The 20,945-nt window shown below is 45.6% G+C and overlaps 1 protein-coding gene across 6 annotated transcripts in view; it reads right to left on the bottom strand.

Annotated features, from left to right (window-relative positions):
• The window catches only part of PTPN13 (protein tyrosine phosphatase non-receptor type 13), a 238,727-nt gene that overhangs the window by 163,183 nt on the left and 54,599 nt on the right, over window positions 1–20,945 (bottom strand). For 5 of the 6 annotated variants that reach the window (XM_090037019.1, XM_090037020.1, XM_090037021.1 and 2 more), the window contains exon 2: window positions 15,611–15,730. The exons of the other annotated variant lie outside the window; for it this stretch is intronic. In XM_090037019.1, coding sequence (XP_089893145.1) covers window positions 15,611–15,730 — 120 coding nt within the window. The remainder of the gene's footprint in view (window positions 1–15,610; window positions 15,731–20,945) is intronic. 6 annotated transcript variants of the gene reach the window in all.

Here is a 20,945-nt window from a genome sequence, read left to right as displayed (position 1 = left end):
GACACACCCCCTTACCCCAATTCTCAGTGTGTGAAATGAAAAAGGAATTCTGGCACAAGGCAAATGCAATGGGTAAATGCAGCTCCTTGCTCTGCAAGCCACTTGTGGCCAGTGGAACCTTTACGATGCTGCTCAGTGAAACCTGCAGACACACATATGAGAAGCCCAGATAAGGGATATGCTCACCACGTGGACCTGTGTTTTCTAACAGTACCTCTCACAAAAAAGACATGAGGAGATGGCTTCTGCAAGAGTATTCAGGACTATACTAGGTCCCTCTCTCTCACCCCCTCCTTCCCAAACACACACTGTCTCTGCTTGTGGAAGGACATGGGGGTTATACAAATAGACTTTTTGCCTATTGCTTTTAATTTTATGTATTTTCTTGAGTTTTGCATTGCCTTAAGAAACTCCATTTTGTATTGCTCTGTAGCTTGATTACTCTTTTGGATCCTGTATGGGTGAGAGTGTGTTTGTGGAAAAGGAAAACACCAGCTGGCGACTGGCTGAAGAATGCAGACAGATAAAAGACCAAAAACAGGAAGAATCCACCCCAGAACAGAAAGACAACATTGGCAATTGACCTTCAAGGAAGAACACAGTAATAACATACCAAAAGCCCAGAGGACTGGGTGAATTGACAAGGCTATAAGAGATGAGGCAAGACATATTGTTTTTTGGGTCTTGTTCTGCATGTCATCCTGGAGCACTCTGACAAGATGGACCAGCAGGAGCCTGGTTCCTACTTGTGATCAACTTGGCTGGCCACTAAGTTGATCCAAGCACCAATAAGACTGGTAACATATACCAGCGCAGAACAGAAATCGGGGTAAGAATGTGGTGTCTGTGTGTATTAAGCGCTTAATCAATACATGCTCCCTAGCTGGAGAAGTGAGAGCTGGCTGACAAGGGAGTGGCTAGGGGGCACAAACCCAGCTGGGGATGTAGTCCAGTCTGGGGGGGAGGGGAATGCCCCCCCAAAGACAAACCCTGACTAGGATCTGGGGCCAGGGAGGGGAGCTAAACTCTTCCTCTGCTCAAACTTACTGTTGGCTGTACCTGTGGACTACATATCCCAGAGGCACCTGGAACCAGGAAGAGGAAGTAATGAGCAACCCTGCAGAGTCCTGCAACTGTCATTCTGGACTGCAAGTCCCAGAGACCTTAGGGGCAGCAGGAAGAGGAAGTGAACACAGCCAGAGAGTTGTGCTCTAGCACCTCCCTCCCCGCCCAGCTTCTGGTCTGCACCACTGCAGGCATGTGGCTGCATTTTCTGAATCAAAGGTAAATGTCTGTTCACTTCTGTTTCAGTTTAATCTGTGTAGCTTAGACTAACCTGCAAAGACTGAATCAATTCAGCCTCAGGCTTTTTGACTGTACCTAGCCAAAAGCTGTATATATTTACATCCTCTGACCTTTTCTATCCCCTCCCTCTTATTAAACTGGGTTGTTTATCCCAAACAAGCTCCCATTCAGTAAAAGCTATTTAAAACAGAACAGCCATTGAGCAAGGTATAAAGAAGGTAATATTCTTTTCTTAGCAACTCCTTCATAGGAACTGCTTGAAGGCTTAAGCAGAGGGTTAAAGGAACCTCTCACTAATTATAATCAATGAGACTTTGCATCCTTGTTCTCACGATCCATTTGTTTAATTCCTTCAGAAAAGCTTTTAAACAAGTGAAACTTCTCCCAGCACTCTCTTCCTCCTACCCAAATCACAGACTTTTTCTCCCATAAAGATGTACCCAAATCTTCCTTCCAAAACCACTGGAATTTTGGATATGGTTTCTGATCAGTGATATGTCTGGTACTCTCTAGTGAGCTATAGCTCCTAGCCTTCTGAGCTAATTCCAGAACTATGCAGCTTAGTAACAAAACAATTGTGAGAGCAGAGTTTATTAAACGCTGCCAAAAGACAGATAAATAGTGTGGTCCAGTCAAAAACAGAAAGAAGGAGAGAGAGAGAGGGCGAGGATGAACTGTTTTTTTAAGTTAGGGAGATGATTCAGATAAATAATACACAATGAAAGTGAAAGGCACTATTTTTTAAACAAAGCTTTATGCAATGCAATAAATATGAGTAGCCAAAATAAAAATAGAGAAAAACACACCATGACTTTGGGTGGTATCTGAAATATTGCCACTTTTAAGATGGAGAGGACTGGTATTTGTGAATTCCCACTTAAAAAGTTAAAATAAAAACCACACACACAAAATTTAACTGCATCCAAAAAGCATCTTATTATAACCTTCTTTGAATTGTATTAGACCTAACTTCATTTTTTCTCCCTTATTGCAGACCCTCCCTCCCAGACCATGCAATGAAAGTATATAAAACTGACCTATATTTCTGGAACCAACAAACATTTATTTCCATATACTAGCTTATAAATATTACTCATCTTTTACCTGAGGATCAACGACATATGTAAAATTTCTTTCAGAAATATTAGTGTTTATGCCAAAATTATGCTGTAGGAGGTCAGACAGACCTCCCCTAACTCCTTAGATCAAACCAGATTGTAGCCTATCCTGCATGCCAGTGCAATGAAATGGACAGGGAGTAAGGCACCCACATACTTTTCTGTGCTGGGTCACCATACAACTATTTCCTGTGAAGACCCTGCACCCATGGGCAGGAAGGCATGGTGGGTGGAACAGGAAAGTGCTTGTCTTTATATCCCACAGTAATTCAGAAGTATAGTTACAACAGCACTAGGGCTAACATACACTGCAGTTTACTGCCTTCTCAGAGCAGAGGAAAGACTGGGAGAGAGAGCAAAACTTGGAGTTACTCTCTCCTGGGGCGCTCCAGGAAAAGTAAAATGACACCATGCCCCTTACCGCTGGTTAGATTGCTCACTGACCATCTATCCCTTAATTTCCATGTCTTCTATTAAAGTTTAAACAGGGTCAATTTTAGTGTTTAGTATTACAATTTACTTTTACAACTTGTGAACTAAAGAACAATGAGGCATTGCTTTGGTGTCCTTCTCCACCTGTAGCCTTTCAGGATCTCTCTTCCTCCAGGGCTTCAAACTACATAGTTGAAAATACATTTCCCCAAAGACTGGCCTCTCACAAGGCTTACTTTGGAGAGTCCTGTAGTTTCAGCTGGCACTTCTGTATCAAAGCTAGACAGTGTACTCTAAAGCCTGGTCACAACTTATTTTTCTCCACCCCCACCTTTGCCAACATTATTTCAGCTGAAACATCACAAGCAATGCTTAGAATCCAAGCAGAGGAGGGCCTGTCCACCACGAGTGCTGTTCTGTGCATCACTCCTAGCAGGGCAGAGAGCTGGCAGTGCTGCATGTTCAAAGCATCTCTCAAGCAGTAGAGGAGGAGACTGTTGAAAGCTCAGACCCTAAAGGGATGAGCATGGCTCAAACCCTACATATTGCTGATTTCACCTCCTTAGCATTCAGGCGGTCAGTCTCTAATCCTACAGTGAGGCTGAGCAGGCACATACATTTGTCTGTGGCTGCCTACAGAACATGCAGAGGGAAATCCCACTCAGGATTTCCAGCAGTAGATTATAATGGCTACATGGCCTACCTGTGCTGTACACATGTGTGATGGACTCAACATGTAATGCCTAACATCCAGTGTCTGTTGAAAGGTAATACTGTTGGATGAAGGTATGAATGGCACGTGCCCCCAGGGGCTGGGGGGACACAGCTGTGCTGGCAGTGGGAGCACAGCGGCAGTGGCAGGAGCCCAGCAGTGTTAAGTGTGGAGCTTCCACAGATGCTGCCAACATAGTAGGCGGGGGGGGGTGGGGGGGGGGGCAGGGTGGCAAGCACCAACCACCCACAGGTGCTGCCAGCAATGTCGGCAGTGGCCAGGGGCGATTGTGGACCTTCCACAGACACTGCTGGCAGCGTTGGCAGCAGGTTGGTCAGTGATGACCGCCTGCAGGCGCTGCTGACAGTGTCAGCGGTGCCTTTTTGCAGGGGGTGCACCACCATGCTCAGGGGGTGACCATGCACCTGCGTACACCCCCTATGTGTTGCCCCTGGATGAAGAAGATTAGGTGAGCTTGATTCTAGCCTGCAGTTCCTGGGGGGAGCATTCTGGGGGGCTCAGTGTGGGCAATCAGCATTCTGATACCCCTTTTCCTTAAAGGAAAAAAACACTCTCTACTTCTCAAGAACTGACTGAAAAGAAGCTCCCAGAGGTAGGGGTGCTACAGATCTTTGGGGAAGACAGGGACTGAGATGAACCAGAGTCTCAAAGCCAGAGGCTTGGCCCTTGTGCAGGGGGGTCATCTCAGGAGAGGGTGACCAAATAAGGCTGCATCTTGGGAAGTCCCAAGGAAAAGCTTTGCCCTCCCCTTTAAAAGGGGCGTTTGAGCCTTGTGTGACAACCATATTTACCTGAACCCAAGACAACTTCAAATTTAAGAAGACCTCCCCCACGCCAAATTAAATTTCTATACATTGAAAATTATAAAAAGTTTTTATAATTATGAACTTTTTATAATTTTCTATGTATAGAATCTAATTATTGGAAGGTCTTCTTAAATTTGTCCTTACCAACTACCATTTTGTAATATTTACCCCTTTCCCCTACCCTCTCAAATGCACTTTCATTCATACATCCAATTTGTAAGCTGGCCTATTATCTCCCAATCCTTCCTTTGTATTGTATTTAGTTATTCCTGTTGGCTCTTCTTCCCTCCCAGCTCTTCATTTTGGCATCAGATTCAACTGCATCTGGTACCAAGGTGTCCAAATGGCCAAGGTGTCATATTCTATCTTCATCTTTAAATTCAGCACTTCCTCACAAGCAAACTAGTCAGACAGCTAACACCTGGTTTATTTTTCTTTGCAATAGAATACACAGTATGCTCTTTATGCTTGTACACACACACACACACACACACACACACAAGATTCTTCACTTGAAAGTCTTGTTACTTCTGACCTCGCAAAGCACAGCTTGCAAGATCTAGCATGCCTGAAACAGCTGATACACCCTCTAAACAACAAAATTGTTATTGCAGGTAATTAAGTAGAAGGAACTGTAAGACAGGTCTGGGATCGGCCTTTTCAAGTCTACAAATTAATCCAGCTAACTATCACACGGACAACTGACGTGAAATCTACAAGTAGCATGACAGGATTGCCTGACTTTCTTCTCCTTTAACCAGCTTGTAACAGGCTGACAAATAACTGGCCAGGGCTGATCTTATAAACAGGTCTTTGAATGACTAGCCATTCAAAACCATATTTTCATTACTTGTCACAGAATTAATTTGTAAGGTTCCTTTAATAACTCTATCATCTAACAGAATTTTAACTAAGAGGGCACACACATTCAAATGTTTTAGTCACTGAATTATGCTTAATATCAATATGGGATTTGTGATTTCAAAGGGTATAAGGCTTTTTGAAAGCAGACAAGTTATGAAATCCACAGTAGTTGTTTACTTTTTCCCACAGAATTGGGAAAAATGAGTTCTGAAGTGATGATAAATGCTGAAATTTAAGTGCTCATGAAAAAAAAGTTGCCTTTTTGGTTCAGAAAAAAAGCATTTGAATGATCATCTGAACTTAAAGGAGAAAGAAATGTATGCAAATTTTTTTAACATAATTTAAAGAAATTATTATTCAGATTTTTAACTCAATGAAGTAATTATTTCCTAGGGGAAGGGAGACGTATTTTTTTTTATTATTATGAGGTAAGTGATTGTATTTTTTTAATCTGAAAATTATTGAAGCTTTAGGTCCTGCTGTTTCACATGATTTTTAAACCCAGGGTAGAAAATGTTAAACAGAGTTGTATCTAGAAATCAAAATTAAACTCACATTTGTTAACAAGAGAGGAGAGTTTGTTCCAAGCTGCAGAGCTCTAGTGGAGTAAGCCAATCCTGGTTCAGAAAGGCAGAACACAGTTAAAAATCAGGGCAACATGGGATACTCAAAAGCCTGTAGTGCTGATCCAGCTCTGCTTTCACTGACATAAAATCATTTACTTAAGAAGAAACTGGTTGCTTTTGAAAATCCAGGGCACCTATACGTGTGACGGACCTTGATTCATCAAGTCTACTGTGAGTCTGCTGAAGCATGCTAATTAGTGTGCTCCAGCAGCCCCTGTGTCACGTGTATTGAATGTCCCCCATTTCAAAATGGCAGCAGGGGAAACATTTAGTTTAGTTAAAGCATGCCCACTGCCACTTTGAAGCGTGGGACACTGAATTCATGATGCTACTGGTGCTTTAATTAGAGTGGCTCTGAGAGCTGCTCTAATTAAAACTCTCCCCCCCATGTATAAACGCCCTCAGTGTTCAATTCTGCAATGCACTAGGTATGAAATTTGTCCAGGTAAGGTGGGCATCTTCATAAGGTCTGATGTACCAATTAACCCCTCCCTGGGGAAAGAATGTATGGAAGGCAGTGCAGAGACTTTTTGGAGCCTCCCCATCTTATGAATGCCATCAAGGAGGCTCCCTAGTTGATCCCAATAGACAAGCCCCAAACAGCCAGTTGGCCAAGTCAGAGGAAAGCTCAATATCTGTACTTAGTATCCAAAGCATCATATGACTGTACCAAGGGGCTGTTCTACTGTTCTAGTCTTGCAGCAACAGAACACTGCTGTAGGAAAGGGTGGATTCCATCTGTCAATCCTTTTGTACAGTTCCCCTAAGCTCAATACATGGGCTTTGGGCAGGGGAGGCAGTTCACCTTAGAACTATATCCTATACTAAAAAAGAAGATGCAGATGCAAGCTATTTCAGGCAAAGCAGAAAAAGGGCAACATGTGAAATAACCCCATGCTGTAGATGAAACAGATCCTTCTAAAGCAGATCTTAAAGTTTTTTTTTATGCACAAAATTATCTTAGAACCTCCTCTACTTAAAACTTTAAAAGTCTCAGTTGGAGGCTTATCCCCAACTTCTGTAATCAGGAAATTCGAAATTTTCCAATCCTTATCTTTGAAGGATGTGAAACAAATGTGATAAGAATTGGGTCATTATGTATGCTCCCTAAATTACAGAGTTTCTGGTGCGTGTGATACTCTGATTACATGACACTACCTAAAAACCTTGGAGGAAGCTGAAGCAGATGGTGAGGGCTTCCCTTTCATCTCTTGGAGAGAGCCCATTGGATCACTGCTCTTTTGCTCCAAGGGAATGCTCATCTGGAGCTCTTCAGGGTTACATTTTGTTTTATTTGTGCATTAGGAATGAGCATTTTAGAAAGGTAAGAGGAAGCACAGCTTGATGTACATTCAGTATTCAGAGGACAGTCAGGTGAAGATTTCCCCATCTCTGCTGACACAAACAGTACAATCAAGCATGGATGAGACTGGAGCGTGAGTCAAGCTCAGTCCAGATAACAGAAATGATGTTTTGTAGGTTTATAAAAAGATAATATACTTTTTACATCTTTCACTACCTCAGCCTTCCTAATGGCCACATCCTTGGAGTTTGGTTATATTCACAGAATCATAGAAGCATAGAAAATGAGGGTTGGAAGGGACCTCAGGAGGTCATCTAATCCAGCCACCTGCTCAAAGCAGGACCATTCCCAACTAGACCATCCCAGTCAAGGCTTTGTGTAGCCAAGTTTTAAAAACCTCCAAGGATAGAGTTCACAACCTCTGCAGTAACCTGTTCCAGTGTTTTACTACCCTCCTAGGGAGACAGTTCTTCCCAATATCTAACTTAAACTTGCCTTGCTGCAACTTGAGATTGTTGCTGCTTGTTCTGTCATCTGCCACCACTGAGAACAGTCTAGCACAGGGCTGGGAAAAATGTGGCCTGCCAGGCCATTCTATCCGGCTTGCAGGGCGCCTAAAAAATTTAGAAAATTAATATTTATCTGCCCCGGCTACCCGTCATGTGGCCCTCGATGGCCTGCCAAAACTCAGTAAGCGGCCCTCTGCCCAAAATAACTGCATGCCCCTGGTCTAGCTCCATCCTCTTTCAAACCCCACTTCAGGTACTAGAAGGCTGCTATTAAATTCTCCCCTCAGTCTTCTCTTGTCTAGACTAAATAAGCTCCCTCAGCCTGTCCTCATAAATCCAGCCCCCTCGTCATTTTCATTGGCCTCCACTGGACTCTCTCCAATTGGTACACATCCTTTTTGGAGAGAGGGGCCCAAAACTATACACAGTCCTCCAGATGTGGCCTTACCAGTGCTGAATAGAGGGGAATAATCACTTCCCTTGACCTGTTGGCAACTCTCCTACCAATGCAGCCCAGTATGCCATTCGCCTTTTTGGCAACAAGGGCCACTGGCTCATATTCCATTTATTGTCCACTGTAATCCCCAGGTCTTTTTCTGCAGAGCTGCTGCCCAGCCAGTCAGCCCCCAGCCTGTAGTGGTACATAGGATTGTTCCATCATAAATGCAGGACTTTGCAGTTGTTCTTGTTGAACCTCATGAAATTCCTTTTGGCTCAATCCTCCAATTTGCCTAGGTCACTCTGAATCCTAGCCCTACCCTCCAGCACATCTACTACTCCCCCCAGCTTGGTGTCATCTGCAAACTTGCTGAAGGTGCACTCTATGCCATTAGTGAAGATAGTGAACAAAACCAGCCCTAGGACTGACCCCTGGGGCACTCCACTTGATACCAGCTGCCAACTAAACATCAAGCCATTGAGCCCAATGCTCCAGCCAGTTTTCTGTCCACCTTACAGTCCATTCATCCAGCCCATACTTCCTTAGCTTGCCTGTGAGAATGTTGTGGGATACCGCATCAAAAGCCTTGCTAAAGTCAAGGTATACTGCATCCACTGGTCTCCCCACATCCACAGAGTCAGTCATCTCATCATAGAAGGCAATCAGTTTGGTCAGGCATGACTTGCCCTTGATGTATCCATGCTGTTACTAATCACCTTCTTCTCCTCCAAGCACTTAGAAATGGATTCCTTGGGGATCTGCTCCATGATTTTTCCAAGGACTGAGGTGAAGCTGACTGGTCTGTAGTTCCCTGGATCCTCCTTTTTTCCCTTTTTTAAACATGGGCACTATATTTGCCTTTTTCCAATCATCCAGGACCTCTCCCAATTGCCGTGAGTTTTTAAAGATGATAGCCAGTAGCTCTGCTATCACATCAGCCAACTCACTCAGCGACCTTGAGTGTATCTCATCTGGCCTCATGGACTCGTATATGTCCATCTTTTCTAAACACACCCTAACCTGTTCTTTCGCCACTGTTGGCTGCTCACTTCTTCCCCAAGCTATGCGGCTAAGTGCAGTAGTCTGGGAGCTGACCTTGCTTGTGAAGACTGAGGTGAAAAAGGCATTGAGCACTTCAGCCTTTTCTCCATCCCCTGCCACTATGTTGCCTCCCCCATTCAGAATGGGCCCAGACTTTCCCTGATCTTCCTCAAGTTGCTGACAAACTTGTAGAAACCTTTCTTGTTACCCTTCAGATTCATTGCTAGCTGCAACTCCAATTGTGCTTTGGTCTTCCTGACTTCATCCCTACATGTCCAAGCAATACTCCTATACTCCTCCTTAATTGTTTGTCCAAGTTTCCATTTCTTACAAGCTTCCTTTTTGTGATTTAGTTTACTGAAGAATTCCCTATTAAGCCAAGCTGGTCTTCTGCCATACTTGCTGGTGTTCCTGCCCATCAGGATGTGTTGCAGAGCACTCAGGTGCCCTGCAACTGAAAGCAGAAATAGCTTGGGAGAGACCCCTAGTGGTGGGAAGGGGGAGGCTCAGCTGCCAGTCACCATGACTGCACAGGTGCTGGTTGCTAGGGCAACCAGTGAAACCTAGTGACAGGAAGGGGCAGGGCTTAGCCTTTCTTAAGCCCAGGCAGGAGGCCAGGAGGGCAGTTACCCTCCAGCGGCCGAGGGAGGAGGAACTTGGCTAGTGCAGATGAAGGGGAGAACTCTGACGGTGGGAACATCCCTTGGTTGCTGCCGGGGTTGGGGCGCTCTCTCTCTGGTAGGGATTGAATCTTGTTTGACTGGACGGTCTAGCTTTTATGTTGTAGCCCAGGGACTTTGTGTTCTTGGGTTTATCATTCTGACCGGAGGACCGGGTGAGGCTATTAGGGGTTGGAGGAGGCCTCATAGGAGCTCCACAGTAGCATGGGGACCCTGGCGCCAGAGAGGGCACAGAGTTTTGGGGGAGCAGTGACCCCAGCCCCAGAGTGAGAAGGGGGCAGTGAGGAGCCCAAGAGCAAGAGGGGGGCAGTGAGGAGCCCCAGAAGTAAAGGAGAGGGCCAAGGCATAACAGGGCCCAGGTTAAAACACGTCAGTACCATCTGTGAGGCTTAGGCTGCGGTGTAAGGGGAGGAAAGGAGCCACAGATAGTGCCCCTGGCACCGAGACAAAAAAATGGGCAGCTTCCCACTCGATTAATATCTTCCAATCAAACAAGTAACAACAAGGCGTGGCAGGTGAGAAGGCAGGCGGTTGGCCCTTAATCAGTGTTGCGGGGCACTAGCAGACAGACCCAAGGAGGCACAACTGTCACAGGTTAGTTTGTTCCTGCACTCTTAGCAAGGTTTCTTTAAAGCAGACAGGTCTCCTGAACTCCTCTCCCCTTTAGACTGGCTTCCAGGGGATCCTGCCAATTCTTGCATGTCATTTGATGATCAAACAGAAGCAAAATAGCTGTTTCCCTCATTACCTTCGACTTAAAAGAGCACGGGGGAGTTTGGTTGCTCGATATGGACACCACCCTCTTGGGCGTTTATAGATGTGCTCCAGGAATGTGTGGGTGTGGGGGTGCTTTAATTAGAGTGGCTCAGAAAGCCGCTTTAATTAAAGCACTCCAAGTGTCATGTGTATCAGCATCCTTGTGCTGAAAAATGGTGGCAGGGATGCTTTAACTAAAGCTCGTTGAATGAGCTTTAGTTAAAGAGCCCCTGCTGCAATTTTTCAGTGCAGGGACACTGATGCACGTGATGCTGGAGCCTGCTGGAGCACAATAATTACCATGCTGCTCCAACGCACTGTAATTACAGCATGTCAAAGCACCCTCCCTGAATGTGTACAGGAGCCGCTCTAGAGAATGATAGTGTGGCCCGCTAAGGTCTGCTCATTTAATATGTTCAGAAACCAACGCTTATACTGCAACTTGCTTGTTAAGGAGTCTTTTCTCTTAAGTGCATTACATCTGTTGTTCCTAAATCTACACTATGGGTCCCCGAAAGCGGGATCTGAGGTGTTGATTCTGGCTGGTAAAATTCTAAACAATTCAGTTACTCAAGAGGCCATCAAGCTGGTGTCTCTGAAGGCACTTACGTTGGAAGGGGGCAATGCGGACAAGTTTCCTTTCCTTCAGAACATGCTCCCTCCTGTCTTACTTTTGTCCAACCTAGCTCAAATCTGCTTCTAGGCACGCTACAAAGCTAATCTTTTTGAAGCAGCATTTGGGGAGGTACATGCTCTGAGGTGTTGTATTTAGTGAGGCTGGGTCTTCACTGCACAAGTAACTAAGTTTTGATTGTATTTTTTGAGATTACTTTTCGTTCTCCTTCACTTATATCAACCATATTTTTAACCTACTAGCAAGGCAACTCTTAAGAGCCTGGACATGCAATATGTTTATATTGGTGTAATTTGTACGTAAGCTTTGTACATCACTGTAAGTTGCACCAGAATCCCGAGTGAACAGATGAGCAGTTATTCCACAGCAGGTACCCACAGTAGATACTATTACAGCACCTTACCACTAAGCAGTTGGGGACCTGACAATGGCCTGACTGCATGGAAAAATGGCTGCCACAAACCATTTGCTGTCTTTGAACAGGCATTTTTTTTCATGAGAAACAGGCTGTTGCTTTAAGACACGATAGCTACACTGCTATAACTTACATAGTGTTGTTTTAACCCTGATTTTCCTCAGGATAATTCTATATCAGATTCAAGTCTGTTACAGTGGCGTAAGGCTTTACACTATATGCCTGCTCTTTTTTCACAACAGTATAAAGATCAATAACATGAGTATTAAATGTGTCGTGTCTTGATAGCCGTTGTCATTTTAGTAATTCCCTGTTTTTGGAAATAAACATATGCATCAGAGTATCTCTGAACAATAACTACTTTCTATAACCCAGTCCACCAAACACACCAAGATTACACCCACACACTAGTTACTGTAGATAAGTCAATAACAATATTTTCTGCAATATTATTTTTCCTCAAAATTTAGAATGGAAAATAGTTCAGTATGTTCAATACCACAGTGCAGGGTCCAGCAACCTTTGTAAGTCATGGGCTGGAACAACATTCTGCAGGATGTTAATACTTAAATCTTTCAAGTACAGACTAATTTAACATACAACTAAATTAAGCACAGATTAATCAGCTCTCATTGTTCTCTATTTTTCAAGCCTGAGGTGTGATGGTAAAGGTTTTTGTTATTACTGTTTTGTTTTTTTTAAAGAGAGAAAAAAAGAAATGCCAATTTTCGAAGGTGTAACAGAGATTTGAGTATATAGTAGCTTACCTCCATTGAAATCATACACAATACATAGACAATTTTTGATTCTTGAAAATAACTGTATGGTGGAAATTAATGGAGATTCTCAATTAAAAAAAAAAAAAAAAAAAATCACATTGTTCCAAGGGAATCCTAGAATCACTGCTGGATTTTGCTGGGTACATATTACTTCATACTTCAAAGAAATTGGCTAAAAAGTCTTTTATCAGTTCAAAAATAAAAGCCTAAATGAATGATTATTCTACTTCTTTAAATAGCTGTCCAATTAACAAACTGTTTTTTCCCATAACTTACTTCCTAACCCTGGAAAACAAAGCTATTTTTCAGTATGACTGATCCCATATTTTCAACTTTGAAATTTTTGGCTCATAAACTTTAAAAAATGTTACAATAAGGCCTCATCCTATAAGTCCTTACTTATATGAATAGTCCCACTGAAGCCACCAAAACAACTCAGGAGAGTAAGTGCTTGTAAACCTTTGCAGGATTGGGCTCAGCCTGATATCCAAGTCACCTTTCAAAAACAATGCATTTGCCCCTAGAAGGAGATGGTATAACAACTATAAAATAATGAGTGGCACAGAAAAGGCAAACTGGGATGTGACCAAATGCAATGAAGAAAAATCATCTCACAGCAGTCCACTGCAGGGTTCCTGCACCTCTCTGTGAAGTAGCCAGTACTGGCCATTATAAGAGACAGGATACAGGACTAAACAGCCCTTGAGTCTGATGTGTTCTGCCTTGTTCCTATTTTTCACTTCTATGTTTTAAACAAAAGGAAGTATTGAGTCTAAATAATAGGGAATCTACAGGCCTGAAAAACAAACACTTACAAGTTTTTTTAATTGCATCCTCCAGTTTCCATCCTTATTAAGCAACAAAAGTAGTCAGTTTCAAAGAAGTATTTTCTAGTTTTCTCATCGTAAAATTGAACGTAGAGCTAGGTGAAAGCACACGTATGGAAAAAAAAGCACATCTAAATTACATTTGTCTGAATCCAAGCATATTGTGGGTCCATACATACTTTCTGAGACCAGTTGAAGGATACCAAAAAGAGCCTGACCTTCATTGTCCACTATTTACTAAAAAACAAACAAACAAAAAAACCCCATGATGGAACCTTCCTGAGTAGATGTGAAAAGGGCAGAGACCAAGGAGTACTGCTTTGGCCTGATGCTTGAAGAACTCATAATAAACACTACACCAAATATTCTAGATTGCAGCCTACAGTATGGTCATTTCCTTAAGCTTTTACACCCTTGTTTTCCATCATTTTTGTGGTCATCAACAGGGATCCAGGTTTTCCTTTTCCCATGGAAAAACAAAACCCCCCCCACAGATTTTCCCTTTTGACCAAGAAAAACATGGATTTTTCATTTAACAGGGAAACATGCAGATTTTCCACTTCTGCAGAAGTTCCAGCCTGCAAAGGGCTGGGGGGAGTGGGAAGAAGGCACTCAGACAAGGGGTGCCATGTGCACATACACAGGCACATGGTCGCCAGGCAGCCTGGAGAGCAGCTCCTACAGCTCCCCACAGGTAAGTCTGAAGGTGGGGAAGGGGGACTGAGGTTCTCATAGGGAAGGAGGGAGTGAGTTGGCCAAGGTTAAGGCTGCTGCCCACCTGGGCAGTGTGTGGGGCTTAGGGCTTGGGGCTAGAATGTGCAGCTGCAAGACCCCAGCAGGGAGCAGGATGGAGCAACGGATGGCTTGTCCAGAGAGTGCGGAAGGGGATGGCTCTCTGCCGCTGCATGCATTCCCAGGGGGCAATGGGGGCATGTGCCCCTCAGATCTGTGCATGGGGCAGGCACAGAATAGGACCTCCACAGCCCACTGGGCAGGACCTGGCACGGCAGGGCAGAGTGGGGCTAAGCAGGGAAGCTCTTTGCTGATGCAAACCCCACACCACCCTAGCAAAGTGCCTCTTGACGGCCCAGCAGCAGTGGGGGTAGCACTGTAGAGTTGTGCCCCTCGCTGCTGCTGGGCCATTATGGTGGCATGGGGCTTGCAGTAGCAAAGACTTTTCCTGCCCAGTCCAACTCTGTCTTGCCATGGACTTCGCTCTGGCCATGCAACCTGTGGGGACGGGAGAGCCAGGCCCCATGCTTTGTTCCGCCACAGCAGCCAGGACTTGGCCACTGCTGTGGGGGGTAGGGGACTGTGAATCCAGGTCCCTGGCCCCATAACTAGTAACTGGGAGCCCTCTCTGGCAGGCCGGCAAGGGGGAGCTGCTGGAGGGCTGTGTGTGGGGAGTGGAGGGCACCAGCAGGGCTAGGGGGACAGTGGTTGGGGAGTAAGGGGCCTGGATCTGCATCCTGGTGAGTGAAGGGGACAGAGGGAGCTCTGATTTTCCATGATAAAAAACCCAAAATCAAATACCAAAATTTATAGGTACTTAGAATTTATTTTATTATAATGATTGAGGCACTGGTAGGCTTCCAAATTACTTTAAAATTGTAAATATATCAATAAAACATTGGGTTCCCATATACATATCTATATATAATGTGACATTTCATTTTCATGTATTTTGGGTTTTTAAAAATCAGAGAATTTGGGTTTAAAAAAACCCCAGAATTTGTGATTTTTAAATAGAGAAAACCAGGATCCCTCGTTATTGAGATGCTCATCCATGACCATTTGCCACATGGCATGGACATCGATTACAGGATGGATGGGAACTAGGGGTGCACTGATAGAGATTTTGGGGGCTGATACCGATAGCAATAAGAAGGGATATTGGCCGATACTGATCCGATACAACTGCCATCAGTTGGTAAGTTCATTGTGGTCGAAGGGGAGGGGGGAGGGAAGGGGCATGGAGGTGCAGATCAGTGCCCCCAGCAGTGAGGGAGGGGGCATGGGCAGGGGCAGCTGCTGCCCAGCCAGGGCGGGGGAGCGAGACGGAGGTACAGCTCATGGGGTGGGGGTAGCTGCCACTGCTGCTTGCACCCAAGGAGCGTGGGGAGAGTGTCCTCAGATCTGTGTGACACAGGGCAGACTGCAGCTGTGGGGTAGAGCCAGAGCCAGCACTGCACAGGGCTCTTCTCATCGGAATCTGGGCTCGGAGAGGGCTCTGGTGGCACTCAGAGGAGGCCGCAGCCACCCCATCTTTACCAAAGATATTTAATTTTTTTCTCAAAGGGACTTCAAAACTACTCGTATTACAACTCTGAAGCAACAGATTACCTTTTCTGAACAACTCTTGAAGACTTTCCGCACTTTGATTCAATATAGCCCATATTTCCTCTTCCTGTAATGGTCCTCCCCGAACCTCCAAGGCCTCAGCCAGTGACACATGCATGTTACCTGAGAAAGAAGACATACTTGGTTTAAGAATATACATACCCTCACACAGTTATTTTTTTGTGTGGGTGTGTGTCGAACTTAAATGGTAATACTTATTTTTAAAGTCTAAATCTAAAAGTTCTTTAAAAATCTGCAGAAAATAAAATTTTATATGGGGGGAAGGGTTCCCTATGTTTTAGTCATGAGGGGGAAATATTCTACTATGTTGCTTTGTTTAAACAACTGAGCAGAATGATTAATAGCCTTAGTTGATTTACAAGATGATAGCTAATGTGGTCCCCATCTTCAAAAAAGGGAAGAGAGAGGACCCGGGTAACTATAGGCCCATCAGTCTTACCTCTATCCTTGGGAAACTCTTCGAGAAAATCCTCAAGGAGCACATCTGTGATGGGCCGGCTTCAGGGATGATGGTCAAGGGCAACCAGCACGGTTTCATTAGGGGCAGGTCATGTCAGACCAACCTGATTGCCTTTTATGATCAGGTCACAAAGGCAATGGATGCAGGTATTGCCATGGACATAGTCTTTCTAGACTTCAGCAAGGCCTTTGACACCATCTCCCACCCCATCCTCATTAAAAAACTAGGCAACTGTGGCATTGACGCCTACACAGTCAGATGGATTGCAGATTGGCTCAAGGGTCGTACTCAGAGGGTAGTGGTGGACGGGTCATATTCGACCTGGGGAGAAGTGGGCAGTGGAGTCTCCCAGGGCTCGGTCCTGGGGCCTGCGCTGTTCAATTTCTTCATCGGCGATTTGGATGATGGGGTGAATTACAACCTGTTTAAATTTGCTGATGATACCAAAATTTGGGGTGAGGTGAGCACGCTAGTAGGGAGGGAAAGACTGCAACAAGACCTGGATAGGTTACAGGAGTGGGATGACATAAACAGGATGCGTTTCAATACTGACAAGTGCAGGGTGCTGCACTTAGGCAGTAGAAACCAGCAGCACACTTATAGAATGGGAAACTCCCTTCTTGAGAGCACGGAGGCAGAAAGGGATCTTGGAGTCATTACTGACTCCAAGATGAACATGGGCCGACAATGTGAGGTCACGGTTGGCAGGGCCAACCGGACCTTGTCGTGCATCCACAGGTGTATCTCAAGTAGAGCCAGGGAGGTGATCCTCGCCCCTCTATGCGACGCTGGTCAGGCCACAGCTGGAGTACTGCATCCAGTTCTGTGCATCCCATTTCAGGAGGACTGTGGACAACATTGAAAAGGTCCAGAGGAGGGTCACCCGCATGATCCGGGGACTACAGGGCAGACCCTACATAGAAATACTGTGGGACCTAAACCTGTTCAGCCTTCACAAGAGAAGGCTGAGGTGACTGTCTATAAACCTGGTGTCTATAGACCTGGTGACTGTCTATAAACTCACTAGGGGGGACCAGAAGGGTTTAGGGGAGACACTGTTTCCCCTAGCGCCCCCCGGCATGACAAGGAACAATGGACACAACTTATTAGAGAGTAGATTTAGATTACACATCCGCAAGAACTACTTCACAGTCAGGGCGGCTAGGAGCTGGAACCAACTTCCTAGGGAAGTGGTGCTGGCTCCTACCATGGGGATCTTTAAGAAGAGGCTTGATGACTACCTGGCTGGACTCATTTGAGTCCAGTCTTTTCTCCCGCCCAGGCCGGGGGTCGGACTTGAAGATCTACAAGGTCCCTTCCGACCCTACTTCTATGATTCTATGACATTAGCAAACCCATTAGTGCTTCTTTACAGAAGCAAGTAACATCAGCTGTTATTAGAGAATAAGGTATTCTCCTTCTAACATAATTTTTCAGGTTCTTTGTGCCTTAATCAAAATATGATGCAGGCTCCTAAGAGACAGATTAGCTCTGAACTGGCATCTGCTATGTTCAGCCCATGCTCAGTTCACTTGGGGAAAGAGAAGGGAAAGAGACACTTTAGGGGGTGTATATAATATAGTGTTATTGCTTTACAGCTAGAAGTTAAAAAGGTAAACCTGCAAAGAATTTGACAATTGGTTCATATAGTCTCATAATACTATAACCCTATTAGAACTAACAATTTTTGATCAACAAACTACTGACACTATAAACAAGAATGTATAGATTGATTCAAGGTTCATTCATTCTCACAAGCTGAAATACTCAAAAGATTGACCACAAGGTCAAGACATATATCCACTAAATGTTTGCACTTATTTACAGAAGCTAAATGTTTTCATTTGAAGAAATCATAATTTTCCAGATGCAGATTAAGGGTGTTTTCTGTCTCGGTTGCTTTCTTCAGGTGCAATACTGTCTTGGAGCGCACAGAAGCATTTCATTTTTATTTTTTTAACTTTCCAATGGAAAGACTGAATTTGTCCTTTGTTACACAGAACTCAACAATGAACCAATGTTCAAGAATAGCTTTAGAACACACAGTGTTGCTGGAGGTACTTTTTTTCCCCCCAGAACAGATGAAAAACTAGAAGTCCTGACCATTGTCACATAGTGGGGAAGTATCACCTCTTTGGTTCTATTTGTCATGTAGCTCCTGATAAAGTGCAGTTAGCTTTGCTGATGATTTCATTACACTGATGATTCATGTTTACATTGGAGTCCACTATGACTCCAAGATCCCTTCCACTTCTGTGCTGCTGAGAGGGTCACTTCCCAGCCAGTAGATGTGCTGGATATTTTTGTGCCTTAGGTGTAGCACTCTGTACTTGTCCTTGTTGTCCGGCATCCTATTGTGTACTGCCCACTTTTCTAACCTGTCCATGTCTGCCTGCAATCGTTCTCTACCCTCCAGAATGTGCACTTCGCCCTACAATTTAGTATCCTCTGCAAACTTGGACAGAGGACACTTCACACCCACATCCAAGTCACTGATGAAGATATTGAAGAGGAGAGGTCCAAGGACTGAACCCTGTGGGATCCCACTACCCACATCCTTCTAGGTCGATACTGACCCGTCTACTACCACTCTCTGGGTGCAACCGCTAAGCCAATTTGCCACCCACTGGACCGTGTAAACATTTATGTCACAGCCTCTTAATTTATGAGAATAGGATGAGGTACTGCATCAAAGGCCTTGCTGAAGTCCAAGAAAACAACATACACCCCTACTCCTGCATCTAAGCATATTGTGACCCTGTCATAAAACAAAACCAGATTGGTCAGGTATGAACTACCTGCTACAAACCCATGCTGGTTTCCCTGCTGCATTATTTTTCCTGCTGGACTTCCACAAATATGATCCTTCATAATCTTTTCAAAGACCTTTCCAAGGATGGAGGTGAGACTGACAGGCTTCTAATTACTTGGATCCTCCTTCCCCCCCTTCTTGAAAATAGGGACCACACCGGCTCTTTTCCAGTCCTCTGGGACCTGACCCAAGCACCACAAGGGCTCAGACAGCCGTGCCAGTAGTTCTGCTATGACACCAGCCAATTTCTTCAGTACCCTCGGATGCAGCTCATCTGGGCCTGCTGACTTGAATACATCCAGTCCATCCAAGCGACTCTGCACCAAGTCATCACCGACAGTTGGTAAGCTGGTGTCCCTCTGATGCCCACCTAAGAACCCATTAGGAAACTTATCTTGAGCCCTATTCAGGAACACTGAGGCAAAAACTCATTGAACAGTTCAGCCTTGTCCCCCCTCTCTGTCACTAATTGCTCCTCCTTGTTCAGTAGGAGTCCTACGCTGCCCTGCACCTTCCTTTTACTCCCTACATACCTAAAAAAGACTTTTTGTTGTCCTTAATTTGTGTTCCTAGCCTCAGCTCTGTAGCTGCTTTGGCCTTTCTAACTGCCTCCCTGCATGTGTGGGCCAAGTAGGTCTACTCCTCCTTGGTAGCTTCCCCCTGCTTCCAAATTTACCAGTGAAGCTTGAAGTTTGAGAACTCCCAAGCAGAAAAGAAGGGAAATAATTCTGTGTTACCTTACTACACCCTACTTTGATTAAGTAATCGGAGGCTTGGGGCAACTTTAGACTTGCCCTAAATGGATGGAAAGCCGGAGCTACACCTGTTAGCAGCTAGTTATTGGTTATTATCCTTAACAGGGAATTTTGTCTCAAGTTCTGATATCCAATTTTATAACAACATTGAGTGAACCAGAAAAAAGGAACTCTTCTGCCAGCAAGGAGAATACACTCCCAGCTCCCAGACTGTCCCTTACCCCCAACACCTCAATTTCCATTTTTACTAACCAGCTTTCTTGCCTGCATTGCATGCCAGCCTCTGGCTGCTTTACTATTGCCTCCATCCAAGAACAGCAAACACACCAACTACAGGTGCTTCCTCAGCCTGATTGTGGCAGGACGGTCCCTAGGGGTGCCGTGACCTCCCCTAGCGCCGTTGCCTACCTTGCCAAGTCTGGGTCCTGAACGCACCCTCTGTCTCGCCCGCCACGTCTTTGATCTTATATTATCAATGGGAGGCTGCCTTCTTGCCCCCACTTGGCACGGGGCCAGTCTTGCTATACCACGATTCTGGGGCTACTCCCTGTGTCGGCCCTCGCCGGCCTGTCCCTGTGACTGTTCTAAGTAACCCGCTCTCTCTCTTCGGGCTTCCTAGTAGACTTGCCCTTCTCTCCGAGGCCTTCCACTGGGCTTGCCCCCTTCCGGGGCTTTCCCCTCACAGGCAGTGCCCCACTGGGCCTGCCCAATGTCCAATATACACACCCTCTCCCAGGGTCTGCTTGGTATGCTCGCCCCCTCAGGTCTGCTTGATCTGTTCGCCCGCCCTGGAGCTTCCTACGTACATGCCCTCTCCCTGCCCGCACCGGGGCCCTTGCCCGCGCCTCTTGCGCTCCCCGCCCACACCGGGGCCCTTGCCCGCGCCTCTTGCGCTCCCCGCCCACACCGGGGCCCTTGCCCGCGCCTCTCGCCCACTCTGGGGCCTATGTTCACGCTCGGGGCTCAGGTGGCCTCTAGCCGTGCCTGGCCCCCTGACTCTTGTTCTGGGTCGTATACCTCACTGGGCTTTACTCCCAATAGTGCCCCCACTGGTCTGGGGTCAGGACACCCCCTAATTCCTCCCGAGGTTGCCCCACTGGGGCCGGGACACCCCCAAAACGCCATGCCTCATCCACAGTGCCAGCTCTGGCACCAATCGCTGTGCCCTCCCTGGGCACACCCCGAAACGCAGCGCCCTCTGCACCGCCAGGAACCCCCCTGTTCTGCTGGGGTGCTCCCCTGAGGCCTCCTCCTTCCCCTACAGCCTCACCCAGTCCTCCGGTACGTAAT

Source organism: Crocodylus siamensis, chromosome 2 (genome assembly GCF_052110815.1).
Source record: "Crocodylus siamensis isolate JL-2025a chromosome 2, ASM5211081v1, whole genome shotgun sequence".
NCBI classification, from domain to species: Eukaryota; Metazoa; Chordata; order Crocodylia; family Crocodylidae; genus Crocodylus; species Crocodylus siamensis.
Note: the sequence above shows the minus strand (reverse complement) of the source record. Positions and strands in the feature narration are given on the sequence as shown.